The sequence below is a fragment of the Manihot esculenta genome, chromosome 11 (assembly GCF_001659605.2).
Source record: "Manihot esculenta cultivar AM560-2 chromosome 11, M.esculenta_v8, whole genome shotgun sequence".
Classification (NCBI taxonomy): Eukaryota; Viridiplantae; Streptophyta; class Magnoliopsida; order Malpighiales; family Euphorbiaceae; genus Manihot; species Manihot esculenta.
The window spans coordinates 177177-199129 of record NC_035171.2 but is presented as its reverse complement, the minus strand read 5'-3'; the positions used below and the strand labels follow the sequence as shown (position 1 = coordinate 199129).

Here is a 21953-nt window from a genome sequence, read left to right as displayed (position 1 = left end):
TAATGGATCAATAAGATAACTATTTAAAATGTTAGAGGGAGCCTCCAAACTCATGTGGAAATTTCCGAATACGTCTAAAATTATGGGTCTATTCTCCTTGCACGTCTAGCGAAAACCTTAGCTTTGAAGTCACTCTAAATTCAAGAAAATAATGTTTTTAATGTTTATTTTGAAATTGACGCTAAAATTATCTGTACTATAATGACTGATAGAGTTTGATCAAGCTTTCCTTGAATGTAAAAATATATTATTTCAACGGTACAAATGGCCTTTACTTTAGATTAAGAAATAAGCCAATTTAAATTTTAGTCCACTGTTTAAAGGGAGCTTCCAAGCTCTATATGTGATTTTTTACAAATTTTCACGGCTGTATTTCATATTAAAAAAAATAAGTTCTTTTTGTATTTTTATTTAAATACTAAATAAATTCAATTTAAATTTTAAATTTTAGAATAATTAAGTATATATATATTTTATTAATAACTAAATAGATCTTAATTTAACGTAATACTATTTTTAATAATATAATATTATTTTTTATAATTTAAAATATTAAAAATTTAGTATTTTATTTATCATAAATTTTTTTTAAAAAATATAAATATAATTAATAATTTTTAAAATTATAAAAATAAAATTTTATTATATAAAAGATACTTTTATTATTAAACTCTTCAAATACTTTTAAAAATTTTTTTTTCCAAACAATAAAAAATTTATAAAATTTAAAAACCATGAAAAACTAAACTTTTAAGAATAACCAAATCTCTATAAGAAATTATACAAGGAAATGTTATATTTTACAATATCTTCGTTTAAAAAAATAATTATACAAATACTTGAATCTTTATGAAAATATAATATGTGAAAGTATTAAACAACTTTTGATAAACCAGTTTTAGCAAGATTGTTCATCTTCAACAGTACCTTAACCGGTGAGCCAGCCTCAACATTTGCAATTATTGGCAACCTCCAAATATTAAGAAAACGAAAGTGGTATCCAATGGAAGCAAATAAATATCATCGAGTATCAATCTAGCCAGTCCTGGCATCCAACGAGCCAAGACTTATCGTTGAACACGAGATTGGGGGACTTTATTGGGGATCTTGCACAAAACCAATCGTGATAGGCAGAAAACCAGTCGAGTCCTTTTCAAACTCAAAGGGATGTAGAACTGCGATTCAGCAGGTTGAAAAGTTAAATAATAAATTTTAAAGCTGGCTATAGATTGAATACTAATACCTTGTTGATAGCCTTGAATCTACAAATCTTTTTGCTCGGAGCTTATGATATATAATATCAAGAATAAAGCATCAAGTGCATTCAATGGAAACCTTATTGGGTCAAGCATACTTACTTTTCATCGACATAAAATCGTACACCTCTGAAATGGAAATCAAAGAGAGAGCTCGCTCTCAAGATAATTACCAATTCAATAAATAATGAAGCTAAAACTGTTGGCAGCAGCTGCAACTGCAATTGCCCCACAAATAATGTTCGCTCATAACAGTATAAAGAACCCCTTGACCTTCAGACCAAACGCAAAGTTGACCTGGAAAACTTGCCGAGTAGCTAGAATCAAGTTTATGTAACATTTGATGATACACTCCCTCCGGGCCTTCAATTCAATTACCCCACTGTCAACCCAAACCCAAATTTGTAGTCTTTTTTCTTATGATCTAACTGCAAACCATAAATACATTAAAATCCAGTTAGAAGGTAGTACCTTCATGCAATAAATAAAATGCCACGCAAACTACATGAAGGTGCATTCGGGCGCATGGGTGTGTGCACGTGCGTGTAATTTGCCATATAATTGTGGATTGATACAAGGTCGCATGAGACCTAGAAGAATACAAGCACATTGAAATGGATTTCGTAGTCTTCCCTGCAATTTACAAGTAAAAGCATCATATTGGACAAAGTAGGCCCACGCTTACCTCTGCGGAGAGGATAAAATTGAGACCCATATTTAAACGCTCTTCCAAAAAGGCTGCTGCACAACCATTGGAATCAATCTTTCCTCTTACACGGGCCTGAAACAACCACAAAAATTAGCATCTACAAAAATAAAATATTCAAAGATTGAGGGGCACAAAACGAACTTACAGTCAATAACATGAATTATAATATTTGAAAGGGAATTCCAAATTGATAATATGATGGCTTAACCACTCTAGTTTTTGCTGTTCTATCAATAGACGGGTGATTTCATTATGAGCCATCCATGATCCAAGATGCGACAGGTACCCCTTGGCAGAGATGAATTAGAGATGAGAAGAGAATTTTAGATTGGGATGAGAGAGAATTAGAGAAAATGAAGGTGAGAGAGAGAGAGAGAGAGAGAGAGAGATAGAGAGAGGGAGAGAGAGATGGGGAAGTAGAGAGGGATTTTATTGATCATGTAGAATGCCCCGTACAAACTCTTTTCCCTCTCTTTATACTGCAGAAACTGCCTTCCCATTCTATTATAATTCTGTTACACCATTTGTTATTTCTCTCTTATTTTTCCCTCCAATTCTTCACTTATTATTCTTCTTATTCTTCGTGTGATACGTAACAATACCCTCTCCCTGAGAATCTTCTTGGGATAAATGCAGGAAACTGGGCCAAAATGAATGACTTGTCTTCCCATGTGGCTTCCTCCTCCAAAAGGTTTAGCCATTTAATGAGGCCTTAAATTACTCTTTTCTCATCCTGCAAAATAGTTTGTCTTTAATACTTTCTTAGGTTTAATCGAGACTTCTTAGTAAAAGGATGGTAGTTGCTGCTAAACTGTTATGATATCTGCTACATTTTTCTTGAGACGAGAGACATGAAAAATAGGATGCACATTAGTAGTAAGAGGCACTAACAACTTGTATCCTTTGTAGCACCTGGAATGGCCCATAGTATTTAGCACAAAGCTTTAGATTCTTTCTCAGTGCTATTGAAGAATGTCTGTAATGCTGTAGCTTTAAGTATACCCAATCTCCAACTTCAAACTCCCTTTCAGTTCTTCTTTTATCAGCTTGCTGCTTCATTCTGTTTTGGGCTACTAGCAGATTTTCCCTTATGAGCTAAGATATCTGCTGCCTTTTTTGGACAAATTGAGCAACAGCTTTGAATTTCATGGAGTGAAAGGAGAGCAGGATAGCCATAATGAGCTTCGAATGGAGACATTTTCAGGGCATTGTGATGGCTTGTATTATACCACCACTCTGCTAAGGGTATCCACTTACTCAATACACTTGCTCCAAGACTGAGGTTGCTGAAAACAATTACATTTCAGATATACTTCCAAAGTCTGATTCAATCTTTCTGTTTGGCCATCTGATTGGGGATAATATGCTATGCTGAATGCCAGCTTTGTCCCTAATAGCTTGAATAACTCTCTCCAGAATAGACTAGTGAACACCCTGTCTCTATCTAAGACTAGATTGAGGGGGACCATGAAATTTGATTACTGAGTCCAGAAATAAATTTGCCACAAAAGATGCTGAGAATGGATGTCTCAAGGTAATAAAATGAGTATACTTGGTGAATCTGCATATGACCACCAAAAGTGTTTTTGCTTTGGGGTTGGGGTAACTGTTCGATAAAATCCATGGATATTTGTTGCCATGTTTGAATGGGAATAGGCAACGGCTGTAATAAGCCAGGAGAAGATACATTTTCAACCTTACACCTTGCACACACTTCACATTTTTTTATCCATTCAATGACAGACTTTTGCCAATAGAAATGCCTGCTCAATCTCACATAGGAATAAGCATTGATACCTGAATGTCCTCCTTGCCTGAGTTATGGTAGAGTTCCAACAGATTATTCATTAAATCTCCATTGCTTCCAACATATAATATGCTCTTAATACAGTAGGCCATTTTTGATAGAGTACAATCCATTGGTGTGTGCTATTAATTCCGAGGCCATTGCATCCTGGTCATCACTGTCCAGTAGTTGATCCATCCATGTTGGTCGCATATTGGGTGCAACTGCACCGCCATAAATTCTGCTTCCTCCGTTGTTGTTGCTATTGAAGGCTTCCTTGACAAGGCATCTGCTACCTTATTCTCGACTCCTTTTTTGTAAAGTATCTTGTAAGTCAACCCCAACAATTTAGAAACTCCCTAAAATTGTAGGTTAGTGTGCAATTGTTGTTCCAACAGATGCTTGATACTCTCATTGTCTGTTTAATGAAAAATAGTCCATGTTCTAAGTAGTGCCTCCATTTTGCTACAACAAATGTAATTGCTAGTTGTTCCCTCTCATAGACAGATAGGCCTCTTGTCCTTGGTCCAAAATCCTTGTAAATGAATGCTATGGGATGTCCCTTTTGTTGCAACATTACTCCCATACCAGTCACACTAGCATCTGTTTCCACAATGAAAAGTTTAATGAAGTTTGGAAGCCTTAAAACAGGTGCATTAGACATAGCAGCTTTGAGTGTTGTAAAGGCTGTTTGGGCTTTCTTGTTCCAGCAAAAATTTGTTTCTTTTTTCAGCAACTCAGTCAGAGGTCTGGAGATTGACCCATAATGATGGACAAACTTCCTGAGAGCCCTACAAAACTCCTCAACTCATTAATGTCCCGAGGGCTAAGCTAGTTGATGATAGTCTGAATTTTCATAGGATCAATAGAGACAACAGCTGCTGAAATAATGTGTTCCAAGTAATCCATCTCTATTTTTCCGAATGAGCACTTGCTCAATTTGGCACAAAGTTGTTGTTTTAATACTTCAAAGACAGGTTGAAGGTGCTCAGTATGCCATAAAAAAAATACTAGAACAAATTACCTCAAGTAAGGTTTGAATATGTGATTCATAACCCTTGGAATGTAGCTAGAGCATTAGTCAACCCGAAGGGCATCACATTAAATTCATAGTGTCCCTGATGTGTTATAAATGTTGTCTTGTGTGAATCTTCTGACTTTATTCGTATTTGGTGATAGCCTACCTTCAAATCAATCTTGGAGAAGAATTTGGCTGCTTTTAATTCATCCAACAGATCATCTATGATAGGAATAAAGAACCTATCCTTGATAGTGAGGTCATTTAACTTTCTATAGTCTATACAAAATCTCCATATCCCATCCTTCTTAACCAATAAAACAAGAGATGCATATGGGCTCCCATTTGGCTGTATTACTTGGAACCTCAACTTTTTGAAAATATGGGTACTTGTATGGCCTTATGTTGACAGGTTGTGCGTTTGGTATTAGTGGGATAAAATGGTTGTGGCTTCAAAATGGTGGTAACAGTTTAGCTTCTTCAAATACACATGCATACTTTTTAGCCGTCTTTGCAATTCAGGAGGATAGTAACCACCTGTAGCACTGGAGTACCCTTATCAGCCCTTAAATTCTCCTTCCCTTCCTCAATCATTTCTACAGAAAATATTGGAGTCTTAAAGTCCAATCCTTGCTTATGAAGCAACTCCTCTAACGTCAGGTATTGCAACAATTTTGCTGCAGCTCTTACTCCTTTAATTCATTGGAGAATCATTTCCTTTCCTGCTCTTTGGATTGTAACATTGGCATTGTGAAAATCAAATAAGATTGGATTAAATGAATGCATCCAATCTACACCCAAAATCATATCGAAGCTACCAAGCTCCAACAGTTTAAAATTGAATTGGAACTTATACCAGTGAATGTTCCAGTTAAATGCAGGAGTTATCACATTTCTGGTCACCCTCCTTCCAGCAGCTACAATGATTTTCATAGCAGCAATTTCAACTATTGGCCCTTTTAGTTCTTTTGCAACCTTTGCATCTAAGAAGCTATGAATACTTCCAGTGTCAATTATATATCACCAATTCTCTATTCTTATATCTCCCTATTACCCTTATTATTTTAGCTCCTTGCTTCTCTTCGAGAGCATGTCTTGATAGGGTTGCCTCTTCTTGCAGGTCAGTAGCTTCTCTCCTTCCACATCATGCCACACTTCTTCATTCTCTTCTCTTGTTTCTTCCTTTTCCCATGTCTGTATAGCCATCACCATCTGCTGTATCTTGCATTGATGGCCAGGAAAGAATCTCTCTCTCCACATTTGAAGCAAGGTTTGGGAGTTCTAAAAGAGCTGACATTATTGGTGGTATTAGTTTGATTGTTTGTGTTTGGTTTATTTGAAGACTGCAAACTTGATTCCTGGTTATTTATGGGGCTAGGATTCATGTATTTTTGACTGAGGGTATAATTTCTTTGGTCCAGGGTCGGTATTTTGGATGTGTATGACCGAGGTGAATAACGTCTTATAAGTGTTTGGGCTGAAGGTACTGGTGCTATTTCTCAGGTTGGGCCGACAAATTGTGGTGCTCCTTTTGCTACAGTTGAGCAATTGCTCTTGTAATTTGACTATTTGGAATGCTTGAGGCAAGCTTGAAGGTTCCATCATTCTCACCATCGGCCTTGTCTCATCCTTTAAATCCCTTATGAAACTTGATAGAAAGTAAGCTTCTCCAAAATTCGTCATAAATCTTTCTATCCTCACCCATATATCTTCAAACTTACTCTTATATTCTTCTGCAATTCCTCCTTGTGTCATTTTCATCATCTCCTCCACTATATCCACTAAGCCTTCTTCCCCAAATTTGATACATAGATCTCTTTTGAAATCCTCCCATTCATGCCTATTCCCACCCTTGATCCAATTGTGAAACCAAGAATCTGCCTTATCCATTAAAAAGAATTTTTAATCTAGCAATACTAACCTTTTGATCATCCCTTACTCTATAAAATTCAAAGTACTTTGATGCTTTTCCTGATCCTTCCCTTCAAATATTACCAGTTTGATCTTAGGGAGAATCTTGGATATACCTTCTACCTCGTTAGATTCAATGTTATTGATTCCCAAATTCTCCACAGATGGTTGTTGCAGTCAATCTTCCCTCCTCGAGGTCTCCAGAATACCTTTTCCCCCTAATGATGACGAGAAATTACCTCCTTCATCGCCTCCTTCGATATCCTTATTCTTCCTTCCCCGTTGCAAGGCCATGAAGGCTCGCATTTCTCCTAATATCAGATTCACGAAATCTTCAATTTTCTGGCTCAACTCCTCTTTATTTTTCTTGCACTCTCCATCGATCTTCTGTGTCAGTTATTCCTTATTCCTCCTAGAATTTTCTTGTAGAGCCCTAACTTGATCTTCAAGCTCAGAAATCGTGGCCATATTAGAATTTAGCTATGCAGCCGTGGATCTCGTCATCTTGCTACTTGTGGAATGCTACCGCCGTTCCAAACCGAGCTTTCATAACAAATAGCCATAGGTTACCCCTTGGGAGAGATGAATTAGAAGAGATCAGAAGAGAATTTAAATTGGGATTATAGAGAATTAGAGAAAATGGAGGTGAGATAGGAGGGAGAGAGAGAGAGAGAGAGAGAGATGGGGAAGTAGAGAGATTTTATTTATCATGTAGAATGCCCCGTACAAACTCTTTTCCCTCTCTTTATACTGCAGAAACTGCCTTCCCATTCTGTTGCAATTCTGTTACATCATTTGTTATTTCTCTCTTATTTTCCCCTCCAATTCTTCACTTATTATTCTTCTTATTCTTCATGTGATACATGACACAAGACAAGCACAATGTTGCTCCAACATCAAACTATTGAAATAAAATATTACAATTTTAAAAGAAAAAAATTTAGTGCAAGTATGCCATATAGATAAAATTGCACTCCAAAACAAACCATCCATATATTACTGTTTTATCAATGATGAAAAATGCTCACAAGAATTTTATACAGAACGCTGAAACGATGTTCCCATTTGAAAAATTTTGTATTTCATGATACCAAAAACTTTAACAATCACAACACTTACTTGTCTAAGGACGTAATCATAACCAACACTTGCTGTCACATCTCTTGACATGTAGTTGTACATGAAGTCTGTCGCTAGTGAAACCTTGGCAGAACAGAGTAGTATAAGCATTATGGATAATAAAAACTAAGTAGCTTCCTCAAGAAACTCAGATACCTTCTCAGAAACTTTTTGAACATAGCTCAAAGCAACCATTCCAGTGCTAGCAACTTGCCCAGTTGCAACCTGTAAAAATTATGGTAACATGTTTATCTGGCTTGGTTAATGCAAGTAGTTCACTAAAACAAAACTCCTTTAAATCGTTGTGTTACTGGCAGATATCCAATATGCGTGTGCGCGCACATGCATACATGCCCATTACAGAGCTTTAGTTCCACAAAATGAAATTTATAGAATCCATGGCATAGGAACCACATGGCACATGGTATGCAAGTGCAAGTTTTAGGTTCCACTTTAAAAGATGACCAAAGCAGAAATCAATTGATTTTGCTCTCTACTGACTCACATTTCATAACCATCTACTCCTGCATGTAGACACGTGACTTTATTTAATTCTCTCTCTGCCACACATTGATCTAACATAATACCAAAAGAATTTACTGATCCATCTCTTCTGATTCTGGATTTGTAAAACAGATATGAGTTCAATGCCTCAGTGTATGAAAATATTAGATGTCTCCCTTCAGCATTCTAAAGAATGAAAGTTGCAGTGTCCATTTTAACTTGATTGACAAGGGGGAAACATGAGCTAAGGAGTCCTATATGATTATTGGGCTGTCTAACTTATTGCATAACTGCATACTAGTGATATAGTGTAGTCATGTGATAAAGGATGAAAGCAATACCATCTTATCTGTCTCATAACGAGCAGCATATCCAAGACCAGACTTTCTATGTTGACCAGCCCAAAACACTTCACCGCCCAAAGACAGATGTGGGGTCACACTCTGCATCAATACTCAATAAAGAAAAATAAGGTGAGAGAATTTAGGAAAACAAAAGCTATTCATGATACCAAGAAGAACCATAATACATAATTTGATCGCTTAGAAGAACACTCACACACAGAGACAACACATAAGAAGCAAATTACAGCAGTGTTATTGGAACATACCAATCATATGATTCGTATTGAATCGCTAGCCTAACAATATGAATCTAATGGGTCAATCTTAAGCAGCCAAGAATCATATAAAAATCGCATGAATTAAAGGTCAATGGCGAGAATCATTAGGAATATTCATTGATTCCACACAGAGAAATGAGCAAATGCACAAACTTTAAAAAAATGAAGAAAAGTCAGAAAACCCAAGAGGACCAAAAATTAATGAAAAAAAAAGGCAAATGAACCAAGATAGCTTTAGTTATTTTTATTTTAGAATTTTAACTTTCTAGTTTGATACTTCAAGCTTAGCACAATAAAGTTATTAGATTCATTTTGATTATGTTCAGTACATGATTTGGAATTGAATTTTATGCATAGATATTATTTACACTTGAGTTTTTAAGATCTTTGATAAATATAGGAAATAGATCTACACGTGTACATATTATTTTCAATTTAGTTTTCAAAAATTTTTACCATATTGTATGATTTGATTCAATTCTCGATTCAAAGAATGAGGATTTCAATTCTCATTTAGACAACTATGAATTATGGTAAAAGGTACATGCAGAATAAATATGAAACTAGAGTTACTGAGGCAAGAGGCAATGCTAAAGCAACCTTTGGTGAGAGGTGAGAGGCGAAATGAAGGCCATTTTGAAATAACGCACCATAGCCTAAAAACACATGCACACACACGCAAAAAACATCAATTATACATGTTTCCACAATTACACACACAAAGTAGAAGAAAATAAAAACATGCTGCCATAGTGCCATTCTGGTAAGAGAAGAAGAGAAGAAGAGAGAAAAAAGAAATGGAATCCGCTGCTGCGCCACGCCCAACAGGAAGAAAGAGAGGAAGAGGAAGATAAAGGAGTGAGGGAAAGAGGAGGGAGAGATAGAGAGGAAGAGAAGAGACCCATATTTGCTGGCTGGTATTAGTAGACATGAGAGGAAGAAGATGGTCTTTGGGACTGCTGGCTTCTGTTTGAAACAGATTGGAAAAGGTAGGGTTTTCTCTTGCTGTTTGAAGCATTAAAAAACACTTACTATTGCTTCAGTAAGGCACTGAGGCGATGCCTCTGCAGCCTCTCACCTAGTGCCTTAGTGGTTAGAGGTGCGTGCCTTGCCTGCCACGTTTTGGCACCTTTTACAACACTGGATGAAACAAATACTCACCCTCCCTCTGGGTTTTTTTCGAGGTGAAGAAAAATAAATGGTGAAAAATAAAATTTATTTTCTATTTGTTATTTTCCATCCTTTGGATAAGTGAAAAATAAAAAGAGGAAAAGGAAAATATATTTATTTTCCCTTATTTGGGAAGATATCAAGTGGAAATAAAATGATTGAATTTTGATAAATTTACCGTTATATCCTCTTATCTTATGAATTTCAATTAATAATTGAGGGGTATATATGTAACTTCACAAGTTACAAGCCATTTTCCCACTTGTTTGAGGGAAATGTAACTTGGTTTCTGTTCACAGTTTATTTTCCAGTTCCCATTTCCAAAAACAAAAAAGTAATTTTCCCTCGTTATTTTACTCCATGTAGTTTCTCTGCCTTCCCTTTTGCACACATCCAAACATAGGGGTTAATTGCAATGTCCTAAGACCAGTGACAGAGCTAGATAGATGGAGAGATAAGTAATTTTCACTTACCCATATTTTAGTTTGTCCCTACTTTGCAACACTGAGAAGTAGAATAAAAATTGTCAAAACAATTTACCAGTTTGATGTCAAGCAAACCACATACTCATAGTCCATTCGTCAAGATTATTAAAGAGTTTTACCAATTTGATGTCAGCAAACTTCATAATCATAGTCCATTCTTCAAGGTTATCTTCACATCATTACATTCATTACTAATAACTATCCATTACTTTATTCATGCTGAGATGCTTGCCATTTTAGTTGCTGTACCCAATTAGTTGCTGTAATTAAGATATCAATTAGGCCTAGAATCTGTAAATATCCCCAACATGTATTCGTTCCTCTTTGTTATAGTTTGTTAACTTTATACATTTTCAATCAAATTGAGGGAATAATCAAGCTTTTCTCACAAAATCCTCTTTCCCTCTTAACCTTTCAAGGCCTGAGTTCTCTTCTGGCTGGTGATTTCATCCAGCAGCACTCCAAAGTCCAAACGCCATCCTCTTTCAATTGGAGATCTGGGAATAGGAGGTGGACTACACCACCCATCCAAAAAGCTCCAGCAGTTACCGGCAACCCTTCCTCTTGAAGATCAGCGCCGGAAATCTTTCCAATAACCCCCATGCACCTTTTCAATTTGGGGCCATCGATCCCACGTGTCAGCGTGTGAGTCACTTTTTCGGCAACTTTTCTAGCAGGACTTCTAGCCATTCAACTCGCCTCAATTGGGCACTCCTCCACAGCTATACGGTATTTGTTGGTGTTCCTCCTTTCTTTTCCTTCAAAGTCAAGGGTAACTTCTGCCCTTATTTAGCCTTGAAGTTTTTGTTTCTCTGACCATAATATCAAGCATGTTTGATAAAGGAAGTTCATCAAACTCAAGTGACTGAAAGCCAAGCTTTTCATCTATTTCCAGCTCTCCTCCTATTACTACAGTTAGGTTGCATGGTAGTAGTAATTATATGTCTTAGACAAAATCAGTAGACCTATGATTCATGAGACAAGATTAAATATCACTTAGTTAGAAATATTAGTGATATTGCCGCCAATGATAGAACAAGGTATGCTCAGTTATGTAGTGTTTTATGGCATTCTTCGGACCCTAAATTACTTGACTTATTTCAATTCTGCAGAACTTGTTGTAAAGTCTAGACAAAAGCTAAGACTTTATACACTAATGATGTGCAAAGTATATACAAAGTCGTCTTAGATATTATCCACCAACAACGAAACCATCAAGATAAGGTTAATCATTTAGGGCAAGTGGAAACAATGAAAGATGAGCTTAACTCTCTCATGCCATTCTCTAATAACATCACTACACAAGAAGAGCAACGACACAAGTTCTGCACGTTTTTGGCTTTGGTATGACTTTGGTCTGACCTTAAAATTGTGCAAGATCAAATTTAACATGTCCCACTATTCCTTCTCTTGAGGCTATCTTTGCACGATTATTGCACATTTCTTTAAATGCTATTGATAGTAAGAAATTGATATGTCAGTGTTAGCTACACACAAAAAATCAATAGGGACAGGGTGGTTGCCATAAAGAGAAAGGAAAGGATTCCAAGTCTCATTGCACCCATTGTAACAAAAATAGTCACACTCAAGACATTTGTTTGGCACTGCATGGCCGACTATCACGAAATAATCCAACTAGCTGACCTATAACTCATATGATTCAAAAAAAAGGAGATGTACTCCTGCCACCTGATATAAAACATCAGCAGCCTATTTCCATTACCCTGACCGGAGAAGACTGCAATGAGTACCTACAATATCAAGCTACAATATAGCAGTCAACTTTTCCTAGTGCTTCCAACTTTGGTAATTCCATTGCTTGTTTGACCAAGTCTTCACCCATTGGTTCATGGATATTATATTCCAATGCTCTGATCATATCTATGGCGATCAAAATCTTTTCTCTAACCTTATTTCTCTCCCCACTTCTTCTAAAATTAACATTGCTAATGGTTCACATACTACGGTTAAAGGAATAGGAGATGTCCAACCTTTTTCTTCTACTTCCTTAAAATCAGTCTTATTTGCTCCTAAATGCCTATACAATTTAATCTTTAGCGGCAAATTAACCAAAAATCTCAATTGTTCTATTACTTTTATGGTCAACCCAGTTGTTGTGCAGGATCGATTATAATAAAGATGATTAGAGAACGCATGAATCACAAGGACGGTATCACATCTCCCACTCCAATTCACTAGTTGCTTTCACTTCTGTTGTATCTGTGAATCTTATCCATTATTGTTTTGGTCATCCAAGTCTTGCTAAACTTCATAAACTAGTACCTAGTCTTTCTAGGGTATCCTTTTTAGATAGCAAGTCATGTAAACTCAGGAACAAACAAGAGTATTCTTCACTAGAGAGTCAATAATAGGGCTTCATCAATGTTTGACATTGTTCACATAGGGGATCAAGTTGTGTCGGTTCAAACTTTGAAATTTTATTATTTTATTACCTTTATTGATGATTATTCATGTTACACTTGAATATTTATAATGAAGATCTCTTTTGAATTGTTTCGATATTTCAAAATTGTTGTGTAGAGGTTTGCAATAAATTTGGTGTTCCCATTAAAATTTTACGAATTGATAATACAAGAGAATACTTATCAATTTGTTTGCTACTTTCATGTCTTCTCAAGGCATAACTTATCAAACCTCGTGTGTACACTCCCCAATAGAATGGAATTGTCGAACCTTGCTTCTACATCATATGTTCCACATTGTTTTTGGGGAGATATTGTACTCACTACTTTTTATCTTATTAACCGTACGCATTCTTTTGTATTGCAGGACCAAAATCCTCACTCAATTCTTTTACCAAACTCAAATCCTAATCATCCCCCCTTGCCAATTTTTTGTTGTACTTGTTTTGATCATGATCATAACCTTAGCAAAGACAAATTCCATCCTAAATCCTTTAAATGTGTCTTTTTAAGACACTCGCCTTCAGATTAAAAATTATGACCCAACAACCAATAAATATGTCTTCGCAGATGTGACTTTCTTTAAAATGTCTCTCTACTTCTCCCAAAGCTCTAAAAACATAAATCATTCTTGAATCTCTAATTGTCCCTACTCTTCCAACTCCGCAAGTCCATCCACCTCCACTTTGAGTCTACTCCCATCACCTTCATCCTCCTACTCACACCAATGATGCTTCTCCTATGATACAGGTCCATTTGCTCTTCTAGATGGCCCTCTTATTCCTCCTTCACCTCAAAAAAGTATATATTCATCTCCCAACCCTCATTCCATCTATAATTCCTTGAGTTACTATCGTTTATCTCGATCCTATCCTACCTTTATTTCTAGCTCATCCATTGTTCCCATATATAAACCTATTATACCTTTGTTTCTATTCCTAAGACTGTAAGAAAAGCATTGGAACATCCAGGTTGTGCAATAACATGAAAGCTTTTCAGGATCTTCATACTTGGGAGTTGTTCCCGTTGCCCCCAAAAAATCTACTATTGGATGTCACTGGGTCTATATTGTTATGGTGATATTTTTTCTCTAGTTGCTAAAATTGTCCCCATATATCTCCTTATCTCTTTGTTGCAATGCATCATTGGCCACTTCATCTATTGGACATTGAGAATGCCTTTTACATGGAGAATTTGTTGAAGAAATATATAGGGAGCAACCACCAAGGTTTGTTGCTTAAAAGAAGTTTGACTTAGAGGGTGTTTGCCTTAACTTATAAGCTGGTAAACTAACCTATTTGTTTATAACATTTTGCGGGCTTTCAAGTTTAGCTTATATGCCAAAAAAATAAGTTAGAGATGACCAACTTTTCATTTTGGTACTTGTAAACACTAAACTTATAAGCTAATTTAACCAAATAAGTTATCATATTGCTCTCATTTAATTTTAAAACTGCAACACATCTTACTTAATATTCTTTTAGTAATTTTAGTAATAAATTTGCTTATAAGTTTATTATTATCAACCATGTCAACTGCTTATCAGCCATCTATAAGCATTTTAACTAAACACATAATTACTTAAAATTTTAAATGCTTACAAGTTTCAAAAAGCTTGAGAGTACTTAGCGTTTATAAGTTAATTTTCATAAGCTAAACTAAAAAGATCTATATATGGTTCAAAGCAATCCCCTATAGCATAGTTCCAAAGATTTTATTGTGGTCGAATAATTTGGCATGTCCAGCAGTTAAGCTCATCATTCAATATTCTCCCATCATAATGATCTGGTAAAATATATTTATATAGTTGCCTATGACAATGACATTGTCATGACAAATAATGACCATAAGGGGATTTCTCAGCTAAGGCAACATTTGTTCAATCACTTCCAAACCAAAGATTTGGGAAAATTACAATAATTTTTGGGCGTTGAAGTAGCACAATCCACAACACGCATTACTATTTGTCTATCTCACAAGGGAAATACGCTTTAGATATCCTAGAAGAAACTAGCATGTTAGATTGCAAACTTATAGACACTCATATGGATCTAAATGTCAAATTGGTTCCCAGACAAACAAAAATTAGTTGGTAAGTTAAACTATCTTACAATCACAAGACCATATATTTAGGGCTGTAAATGAGCCAAGCTATTCGTGAGCTACTCGAGACTTGACTCGATAAAAGCTCGACCGAGTTCGGCTCGTTTTTTAAACGAGCCAAGCTCGAGCTCAATTTTGAGGCTCGTCACTTAAACGAGCTGAGCTTGAGCTCCATAATATTCGGCTCGTTAAGGCTCGCGAGCTGGCTCGTTTTTAGGCTCGCGAGCTGGCTCGTTGAGAAGGCTCGCGAGCTGGCTCGTTGAGAAGGCTCGCGAGCTGGCTCGTTGAGAAGGCTCGCGAGCTGGCTCGTTGAGAAGGCTCGCGAGCTGGCTCGTTGAGAAGGCTCGCGAGCTGGCTCGTTGAGAAGGCTCACGAGCTGGCTCGTTCAATAGGCTCGTGAGTAATATTGTTTAAATAAATTGGTGAACCAATTCGTTAAATAAATTTATGAACAAGTTCATATATTATTAAAAAAATAAAAATAACTATAAAGTTATAAAATTTAAACTATTATAAATACTTGAAAATTATAGTATTGAAAATTACAAATAATTAAGATTAATTATTATAATTAATATTCTTTAAAATTAAATTATAAAAATCTTTTGTATATAATTATTATAATAAGATTTCATAAAATTAATGTATAATCACAAATAATTAATATTAATTATTATAATAAGTATTCTTTAAAATTATAGTACTACATGATAAATTGAGTTGTAAAAATTATATACATTTTAAAATTAAAGTATAATTATAAAAAAAATTTTGTATATAATTAAGCATACAATATAAAAGATGATAATAATTATCAAAGTATATTAATAATAATTAATTAAGGTTATATGGATGTTGAAGTTGAAATTCAAGTTAACTAATTGAACAAGCATGAAGATGATTATGAAGATAATTAAATTATATTAGCTTGTTTCAACTGTTGGAAGTTGGAATCAACTTTATTCGTTTGATATTAAACTTTGTGTGTAATCTAATTTTATTATGTTGTTGAATTTATATTTATTTGTGTTATTTTAGTTATAAATTGTGTTACGTAATTTTTTTTATGTACACTCTCTTTTTTTTATATTATTTAAATTAATGATGATTAAAAACTGATTAAAGTGTAATTATTAATTCGAGCTCGAGCCTGAACTTGAGCTCAAACCAAACTTTTTAATTTTGAGTTCGGTCTCGAGCTTTTTTAACGAGTTTCTTAATCGAGCTTTCCGAGTTCGAGCTCAAGTTTTATTAACGAGCTTCATAATCGAGCTTTTCGAGCTCGAGCTCGAATTAGGCTCGTTATTAAATCGAACGAGCCTTTCACGAGTCGAGCTCGAATCGAGCTCGATTATAATATTTAATTCTCGAGCCGAGCTCGAATCAAATATTAGAGCTTGAGTCGAGCTCGAGCTCAAGCTTCCAAACTTTTTTAATAAACGAGCTTGAGCTTTACAAAGCTCGGCTCGGCTCGATTACACCCCTACATATATTTCTTTTGCTATAATTATAGTTAGTCAGCTTCTTTAATCTCCATGTAGTAGTCATTGCACTACATTGGGATGCAGTGATTTGTATTTTAGATGTATTAAATGAGCTCTAGGACAAGGCTTATTGTATGAAGACACAAATACAAATTATTGGGAATTGCAATGCGGATTAGGCAGGATCCTCATAGATAGATGATCAACTTTAAGATACTATGTTATGATTGGAGGGAATCCAATATCATGGAAAAGTAAAAAAGCAAGATGTAGCTGCCAAGTCAAGCACAGGAGCATAGTATCGAGCTATGGTCTTAGCTACTTGTGAGCTTATTTTGGTTGAAGCAACTTCTTCAAGAGTTGAGCTGTGAAGAAGTTGGTCAAATGAAATTAATACGCGGTAATCAAGCTATCCTTCATATTGCCTCAAATACAATTTTTCATAGAAGTACTAAACATAAGAGAAGGATTGTTACTTTATTAGACAAAAGACTGATTCAAGATGCATTACTATCAACTTTATCAACTCCAATGATCAGCTAATCGATATCCTTACCAAATCTATTAAAGGTTCTTTGAATTAAACATATTTGTAACGAGTTTAGAGCATATGATATGTACGCTCTAACTTGAAGAGAATGTTGAGAATTGAGATGCTTGCCATATTAATTAACTTTAATTTCACCCAATTACTTGTTGTACTATTAAGATATCGATTAGTCTTAGAATTTGTAAATATCCCTAATATGTATTTCTTCTTTATATATATATATATATTTGTAATTCTATAAATTCCCAATCAACTTTAGGAAATAATCAAGCTTCTCACAAAATCCCTCTTGTTCTCTCTTAATCTTTCTATTCACATGAAGTACCTGAATGTAACTGGCTCCAAATAAGGCCCCATTTCCTAGTTGAAGTTGGGTCCTATAGTCTTTACCCTGCGCAAGGAAAAAGAATGTTAGAATGGAAATAGGCAAAAAGCACCACAATTGAGAATGAAATGAAGAAATGTTTTTAACCATCAATTACTTAAGTTATTAGATATTCCCACCATTTCTCTACTAAAAAATGTGACATGAACCTAACACTTGTGAAGAAAATGACTCGAAGAAAAATAGACCCAAATATCTAATTTCAATATTAGCTAGTACCATTAGGCTTAAAAGATAAAAGGCCACCGGATCTTATAGACGTGTTTTAAGTACTATATTCAACTAAGGACATGATAACTTCACCTTTTTCTTTGCAAAGTTTCAAAATCTACATTTTGCTAAAAGATTAGCGCACAAGACCGACTTTTGTGGAATAGGTTAAGTATGTTGTTCTACTATACTACAACAATTTAAGTGAAATCTTTGCATGGAAGCTAACAATATATGCATAAAGCATACAACCATGTGGACCTAAATTCATTATCTCATAAATAGAATGACAAGGAGCATCACAAATCAGCTTAGTTAACAATCACAGAAGGGCACCATGTGAGCAATACCTAAGACTAAAACCATTGCATTAGATCAGTGTTGTGAAAGGCGCGCACCAGGCGCCAGCCCTAGCACCTGGGGCAACGTGCCTAAGGCGTGCCAGGCCCGCAAGGCACGGGCGAGGCACACTCGTGCCCTTCAAGGCGCCATGTATATAAATAGCTCTAAATTTGCCCTAGATTTAAAACTTTAAGACATCACAGCATCACAACAGCAGGCAAAGCGAAAAAAAAAAAAGGAGAGGAAGAAAAAAGAAGAAAAAATTAATCTTCAAGAATCAAGATTCATTCTCAAGAATCTTAACATATCAGGTAAATTATTCTTGTTCTCTTTTTGTAATTTATCATTCTCCTTCCTCTTTTCTTCTCTTTTTCTCCTTCTCTCCTATGGCTGTTATGCTGCCAAAATGCTGCCAGCATGCTGCTGGAATGCTGCTGCCCTTTTTTTATGTTCATTTTGCCGATGGCTGCTCTTCCATAGTTCCATCATTTGCCACCAACCTGCTGCTTCTGTCCATTAATGTTTCTGTTTTTTTTTTCTTTTTTCTTTTTTACTTTATGTTAATTATCCATAAATTGTGGTTGTGAAAGTAGCACTAGCATTATAAAAATTTGTGATTATAAATGTGAATTGTGAATATAGATAGCTATTTTAGCTAGCAAATAAAGATTATAATGTAGTATTTGATTAAGAATTTGTGATCGTAAATGATAAATGTGAATTGTGAAGGTTGAATAGTTGGTTTTATTGTGTGATGGAGAAACTTGGCTTATTTTTAACTTATGAACTTTTTTAATAATGTTTTAGCTATTAGTATTTGATATTTGGTACTTCACATTATTATATTAGCTTGATATTACTTGAATTTTAATGAATTTTTGAATTTTTTTTTGTGCACCTTGCGTTGCTCAGCCTTGCGCCTGAGCCTTGCGCCTAGACTCCAACCCCCCTTGCTCCTTATGCACCTTGAGCCTTTCACAACTATGCATTAGATACTAAGGGTTGCATTAGATACTAAGGGTGTGTGGTTCCAGCTCCATAACAGTTCTTTCTAGAGATGTAAACCAAAACCGAAAATCGATTCTCTGAATTTTTTGAAACCAGAACAGAAAATTGGTTCTCTGAATTTTTTGAAACCAGAACTGAAACCAAAATTCGATACGATTCTAGTTCTGTTCCATAGGTTTTCAATTTCAGTTCAATTCTAGTTTTGGTTCTTATTTTGGTTTCGATAAGGTTTTGGTTTGGTTCACAGTTCCTGCAATGAAATTTAGAATTCACTAAAACAATTAAATAATTCTAACAAAGGACTAATATTATTTATACAAAACTAACAACTCTCACATTCCAAGTCTCATGTTACTTATATTGACTAGTAACTAAAACAAATAGTTATTTTATATTGTTAATAACCATTTCACATATACATGTGTGTATCTGTAATAATAACAATTAAAAGCATATGTACACACATATGTAATTAATTTTTGTAATTTATATTCTATTAGTATAAATTCTATTAATGTGGGAGATAGTATATGTAATATAATCTATTTACAAGACATAAAAAGAATTACAATTAACTAATGAAATTAGTTAAATAATATGATTAGAGATATTTAGTAATTAACTAATATTGCAAATATAAGAATCTATATATATATATATATATATATATATATATACACGTATACATGAAACATATTATTGGAACTATATTTTAGAATCATAATATTAATACAAATTATTTTTTAAAAAAAGAGCACATACACATACACACATATAATTGGTTCTTCGATATAGTTTCGATTCGATTCTTCACTTCGATTCCAAACCCCTAAGAACCATGCACAACCCTACTAGTAAGGTTAACACTTAACAAAGAAATGTGCATTGTTGTAACACCCTCAAAAGGTGCATAAAACAATTATATCCTCTTGAAGATGCTTGCTGCTACCAATGATGAATTGAAAAGTAAAGAAACAATATTAACTACATTATTACAACCAAACTATATAACCAAATAAACATCCAAAATATGGTGAGGCGAGAGAAGGTTAACCTTATAATCAAAGTTGAACATGGCATGTGACATATGGGGCTCATTTGTAAGCTGAACACAGAAAAACAGAACAAGAGTTTAATCTCTTAAAGATGACCCCTCGTACTTCCCAACTAAGGAAGAGAAGAAAGTCTACAGGAGAAAGAAATGAGAATAAGAGCAAATCAAATGAACACAATTTCACCTGAGCATTAGCCTTCAGAGTAAGATCATCGGTCAAATCACACTTCACTCTAGCATTTAGTCTCCCATCCGTCAACACCCTCCCAAAAAGCATTAACTGCAGACACCCCTCTAATACTCTTACTATGTTGATTGTCAATAAAATGCAATAATTCAAAGGGTATATTAGTAAGAGGATCTGAAAAGCAAAAAAGGCATTTATGATACAAATAGCTACCTTAGGGTCTATAAAGTTAGCACCAAACTCATAGTGAGCAGTAGGGATTTTAATAGTTTCTGCAGATTGAGAAGGAAGTTCCATAGGTCCCATAAACACGCTGATAATAAGCCACAAATTATTAACAAAAAATCAATGAGAAAGTTGTCAGAGAAAATGCAAATGAAATTTTGAAAAGCACCTAAGAACAGAAACAACAAAGCAACCTGTGACTGAGAGAGAATTTCTGATTGAGTCCCTTGGTAAAATCAAAGCGCATACCCTCAAAAAGCTCTGGCTTTAAAGACACTGCAAAAGATTATCAAAAAAAATCAACAACTTGAAGATGGCAAAACTTTTAGCTCTATACTTCTGTTACCATGTGACTTTCTATTAAAGCTTTTACTAGCATATTCCACATCCAGAAGAAATTATATCACAAATATTTGAAACTTGCATCACATCTAGGCATTGCTCATATCAGCAACAGAGGTCCACTTTAGTAGGACATATCCAAATAAAGTATATAAAAATCCAAATCAGAGAGAAAAACTAATTTCTTTTTCACTTCTGGCAAACCTTAAGTGAACTAAGCCTCAGTTAGTTTTGCAAAAAAAGAGTCCAAATATCCTTAAACCAATTAAATATGAATTCATTAAAAAGATTTTCTAAGTCATATAATTAGAAATGCCCAAAACTCTTTCCTTCATTATTAACTTCAGATAATGCTGCTTCGTGCACAAATTTCTAACATGTAAAACACTCATTTTGTATTCGCATGAAGAACTATGAACAAGCAATCACTTCTCTTTTTTCCTTTTGGAACCAAACCTATAACAGATGCGAAATTTACTAATAAAAGCAAATTAGGGTTGCACTGCTAGTTAACTGCGAGAACAAAATCTCTGGCGTGTCAGTCCAGAGTAAAAAATGTCGCATAAGCGCAGCAAATAGACAGATCCAGAATCAACGTAGGGGAAATGAAAAAACAAAGTGTCGGAAGAATCCAGGAAAAAATAACTGATCAAATCGAAAGGCAAGTTAATAAGCCTAAGCGAACACAGATTTCCCGTTCCCAAAAAAAAAAAAGTTAAAAGGTAATTGAAAGAAAGAGGAGAACAAAGATAAAGAACAGAACTAAGAGCTTCGCGATGGAGTTCTTCATAGGGAATAGGGCAAGGTAGGTTCATGTAATCTACTTTCTTCCCAACTTCATTGATCTTAGTGGCTGATGCAGCAGCAGAAGCCTGGACTAGCATGGCTGTACCAGGAGGTACCATCCCCGCCATTGCAGTGGACAAGCTTCAATTCGAGGAATATGAACAACAGAGAGAAGTGAGATGTCGAGACCGAGAGAGAGACGCAAAAGTGGCTACGAGCCTGCGAGTCTCTGTCGCTATGAGGTTTAAGGAAGGGTTTTAAGTGACCTACTTTG

At 35.0% G+C, this 21953-nt stretch overlaps 1 protein-coding gene across 1 annotated transcript; it reads right to left on the bottom strand.

The window, feature by feature from the left end:
• Window positions 1–1263: 1263 nt before the first annotated feature.
• Window positions 1264–21924, bottom strand: LOC110626111 (mitochondrial import receptor subunit TOM40-1). Its single transcript, XM_021771862.2, has 11 exons — window positions 21657–21924; window positions 20746–20827; window positions 20540–20639; window positions 20324–20419; window positions 20140–20190; window positions 17466–17531; window positions 8645–8746; window positions 7956–8024; window positions 7800–7883; window positions 1942–2037; window positions 1264–1684 (listed from the first exon to the last, which is right to left on the bottom strand). Exons 1-11 carry the CDS (start codon window positions 21805–21807, stop codon window positions 1631–1633), a joined length of 951 nt encoding a protein of 316 aa, XP_021627554.1. The 5' UTR covers window positions 21808–21924; the 3' UTR covers window positions 1264–1630.
• Window positions 21925–21953: the final 29 nt, after the last annotated feature.

What these genes read in the sequence shown, in the direction of transcription:
- LOC110626111 (XM_021771862.2), bottom strand. Translation starts at nt 21,807, where the DNA reads ATGGCGGGGATGGTACCTCCTGGTACAGCCATGCTAGTCCAGGCTTCT. An exon ending in AAATTCTCTCTCAGTCACAG is followed by an intron (nt 20,640 to 20,745) that starts GTTGCTTTGTTG and finishes GCTTATTATCAG; the next exon opens with CGTGTTTATGGGACCTATGG. An exon ending in GTTATGAGACAGATAAGATG is followed by an intron (nt 8,025 to 8,644) that starts GTATTGCTTTCA and finishes TAATTTTTACAG; the next exon opens with GTTGCAACTGGGCAAGTTGC.